General features: G+C 38.2%; 1 protein-coding gene across 1 annotated transcript; it reads left to right on the top strand.

Moving 5' to 3' along the window:
• The first annotated feature begins 2,212 nt into the window (after nt 1–2,212).
• On the top strand, nt 2,213–4,029 carry LOC132166073 (probable xyloglucan galactosyltransferase GT19). The gene is made up of 2 exons (XM_059576825.1): nt 2,213–3,298; nt 3,480–4,029. Exons 1-2 carry the CDS (start codon nt 2,403–2,405, stop codon nt 3,901–3,903), a joined length of 1,320 nt encoding a protein of 439 aa, XP_059432808.1. The 5' UTR covers nt 2,213–2,402; the 3' UTR covers nt 3,904–4,029.
• Nucleotides 4,030–4,156: the final 127 nt, after the last annotated feature.

Here is a 4,156-nt window from a genome sequence, read left to right on the forward strand (position 1 = left end):
TGGTCTTTTTAGGGGTAAATCAGGGAAGTTAACTGCTAAATCTGACGAAGAGGGTTCAAATTGATTGCAATTGAAACTTAAGGGTCCAAATTGAGAGGTTTTGAAATTTGGAGGGCTTCTTAAATTGCGTGGTAATTCAGGGATTTAAAGTGAAATTACTCTTAAAAAAAACTTCGCTTGGAAGTTGCCCACATCCAACTATGGGAGGTTTTTTTTTTTTTTTTTGTTTTATCATAAGCAGGGAATTCTTGTAATTTTTGGTCACGTGAAACACACATTTTTATATTAAGATTTAACAGAAAATCTAAATAAAGTGAAGAACATCGCAAATTGTGTGATAGTGCAATAGATTGACGGAGTACATTACAAAAATCAAGAGTTAAAGATAATATTGTGAATTATTTGGTCATTTGAGAGGTAGGTGTAGTTTTTTAAAAAAAGGGCAGTAAATTGTCCATGTAAGTTAATCAATTCACTCGTGCAGCAGGGGTGGACCTATAGCCTAGGGTGGGAGAAGTACCCCCAAAATGTTTACAAATTTACACAAAGTACACTAATTTTATAAATTTGTCCCCCAAAATGATATTTTTGTCCCTCAAAATAACATTTGTGTCCCCCAAAATAATATTTGCCACATTTTAATTATTATTTTTTTAAAGTTTTGCCCCTTCTTTCGACTTCAAAAACCTAAATACCCCATTCATTTAGTTTCCCTTCATATTTTAGTTCACTTCTAACCAAAAACTCAATTTAATTTGGGACTCTGATCGAATATGTGAAACGAAAAGTTAAAAGGGTTGGGTTCTTTGAGTGGGTTCTAACTAACAATCAGTTGTCATTGTTTAGCTCAACCAAAGATCGTGTTTAGTTTATTTTAGGGGTGTTCAAATGGTTATAACCGTCGGTTATTGGCTATAACTGCACGGTTATAACTGCTTTTTTTTTTTTTTTTTTTAAATGGACTTTTGGACTTTTTAAGTGTTTTGAGCCTTTAATTTGATATTTTGGTCTTATTTTAAGGATTTAAGGCCAAATGCTTCAAAAAGATGGAAAAAATATATATATATATATATATATATATATATATATATATATATATATATATGGCCAAAGAAATTCTAGCCCAAAAACATAGCTAAGAAAACATAGCCCAAAATCATTAATCCAAATTCAAATGAAAAAATTAAAAAGACAAATCTCAAATCTGGATACATATTACAAAATACGAATCAAATGGAAGCAAAGCAAATATAAATATAATAAATATAATAAATATTTATATTTATTAATATATATTTTATATTATTATATATAAATAAAGGCGGTTATCAGTTATAACCGCCTTTCTTTATCCCTAAAACCGCTAACCGCAACCGTCCTAGTTGGTTAGCGGTTTTTAATAAACGACTATCAAATCGATTAACGGTTATCAGTTATCGGTTTGCGATTATAATCGGCTATCGGTTAGTAGGTTGGTTATAACCGACCCGCTTGAACACCCCTAGTTTATTTTGCTTGTAAGACTTTTATACTTTTATTTTATATAAAAAACATACATAATAAAGAGATTATATATATATGTTTGTGTGCGCTTTTTTGTATTTATATAAATTCGCCCATCTCTCTAACAAAAAAAAAAAAATTATCCCCACATTACAAATCCTACTTTTTTTTTTGAAATAGAATATCATTTCATTCATTTAGAATAAGGAAACATCTGGCCAAACGCTCTAAACATCTAGTTTTGCCCCGGTGAAGTGCATCCAATCATTTATCATGGCACATAATTAAGAGTAATTCTACGGTCCAAAGCGTTTTGATACCCTATAACCTGCTCATTCGAATGCATAAAAAAAAAATAAAAAATAAAAAAAAAATAAAAAATAAAAAAAATAAAAACTGTCCACATATTGGTAATAGTCAACACGCATGAAGTTTGTGTGGCAAACTCGCAAACAAAGAGGCCAAAAATAATTCAAGTGGACCTCCCTCCCTTTTCTGCAAAATAAATTTTCTATGGGCTTAAAAAATAAAAAAATAAATTATTATTATGGGATGAGATTTGTTTCCACGAGGCACGAGCCGTTGTCCATCTCACCGACAATATTGCGTCAAACCAAATGAGTCCACCACTTGTCCACTTGTCCACTTAAAACTCTCTCTAATGGCCTTCGGTTTTTTCATTTTTTCCACCATTCTCTCCTTCTTTCTCTCCCCACAACAGACAACACAACAAAGTTAAAGAAAAAGTAAAACAATTCGTCAAAAAAAAGACGATCATTTCAACTAAAGAAAAAGAAAAAGAAAAAGCATCATCAATGGTTCACCTTCGCCACCACCGTAGAAATAACATCCAAACTTCCTCCATCGCTCTCTCTCCCTAACCCCCAATCGCCACTCCCATGGCCTCCACACCCACAATTCTCACCGCCACTATCTTCCTCTTCCTCTTCCTCCTCAAATCGACCATTTCCCAGCCCACCACCACCACGGACTGCACTGGCCGTTGGATCCACATCAGACGGCTGCCCACGCGGTTCAATCTGGATCTCTTGTTCAACTGCTCCCAATATCCTCTCTTCGACAATTTCTGCCCCTATCTTCCCAACCACGGCCTCGGCCACAAGACCCATCCTCTCTCCCGCAGCTGGTTCCGCACTGACCCTCTCATGCTCGAGCTCATCTTCCACCGCCGCATGCTCGAGTACTCTTGCCTCACCGCCGATCCCAATGCCGCCAACGCCGTCTATCTCCCTTACTACGCCGCCATCGACGCCCTCCGTTACCTCTACGGCCCCGACGTCAATGCCAGCGCCGACCACGGCCTCGAATTGTTCGATTTTCTCCAATACGACAGCCCCGGCATATGGGCTCGCCGTGAAGGCCACGACCATTTCCTGGTAATGGCAAGGCCTTCCTGGGACTTCTCGCAACCTTTGCGCAACGATCCTCCCTCGTGGGGCACTTCCTTCCTCCAACTCCCCGAGTTCTACAACGTCACGGCTTTGACGTTGGAGGCCAGAGCTTGGCCTTGGCAGGACCACGCCGTCCCTTACCCGACGTCGTTTCACCCGCCGTCCCTCGCCTTCTTGGAGTCGTGGATGCGCCGCGTGAGGCGCTCCCGGAGGTCCACCTTTATGCTCTTCGCCGGCGGCGGAGGGATCTCCGCCACGCCGAACATCCGGCGGAGCATTAGGAACGAGTGTACCAGTAATGTGACTCAGTATCTTGGTGCGTACGTGAAGCTGTGCGAGGTCGTGGATTGCTCCAATGGGGTGTGTGAGCACGATCCAATAAGGTATATCTTCAACGAATTTAATCATTAATTTCTAATTTAACATTCATTTAAATTAAATAAGAGATAAATAACGAGACCAAGTTTGAATTTTGGATTTTTTTTTTCTCAATATTGTTAAGTATATTATATCTCTTCATTGAAAATTAATCATTTAATTTATATTTATATTAAAAAAAAACAGATATATGAAGCCTATGTTGCAAGCGACCTTTTGCTTGCAACCGCCCGGGGACACACCCACGCGGAGGTCCACTTTTGATAGCCTTCTCGCCGGCTGCATACCGGTCTTCTTCGAGGAATTGTCGGCGAAGTTGCAGTACACGTGGCATTTGCCGGAAGAGATATACAGGGAGTTTTCTGTCTTTATACCGAAGGAAGAGGTGGTGTTTAAGGGACTGAGAATTGTAGAGGTGTTAATGGGTATACCAAGAACAAGAGTGAGGAGGATGAGAGAGAAAGTGATAGAGTTAATGCCGAGGGTTATGTACAGGAGGCATGGGAGTTCCTTCAATTTCAGGGCAACCAAAGATGCATTTGATATTGCAATTGAGGCTACCTTACACAGGATTAAATCTAGGTTTGAAGAAGAAGTGGCATTTGAGTAACTTATTTATTTATTTATTTTTAATTCCCTTTTACTTCACAATAGTTCATTGCACAAGTGCAAGGAAGATTATATTAGATTCTTTTGTATCTCAATTTTGTAATTTGAAGTTGTTTGGTTAAGTAGAAGAAAACATATATATATATCATCAAGCAAAAACAAAAGCTGTTCCACTAACATACTGGGAATAGGATCCTTTCCGATAATATTCAGTCAGTTATATTTGAAAGGGTATTATTATCTTTTCATTTTTT

Source organism: Corylus avellana, chromosome ca11 (assembly GCF_901000735.1).
Source record: "Corylus avellana chromosome ca11, CavTom2PMs-1.0".
NCBI classification, from domain to species: domain Eukaryota; kingdom Viridiplantae; phylum Streptophyta; class Magnoliopsida; order Fagales; family Betulaceae; genus Corylus; species Corylus avellana.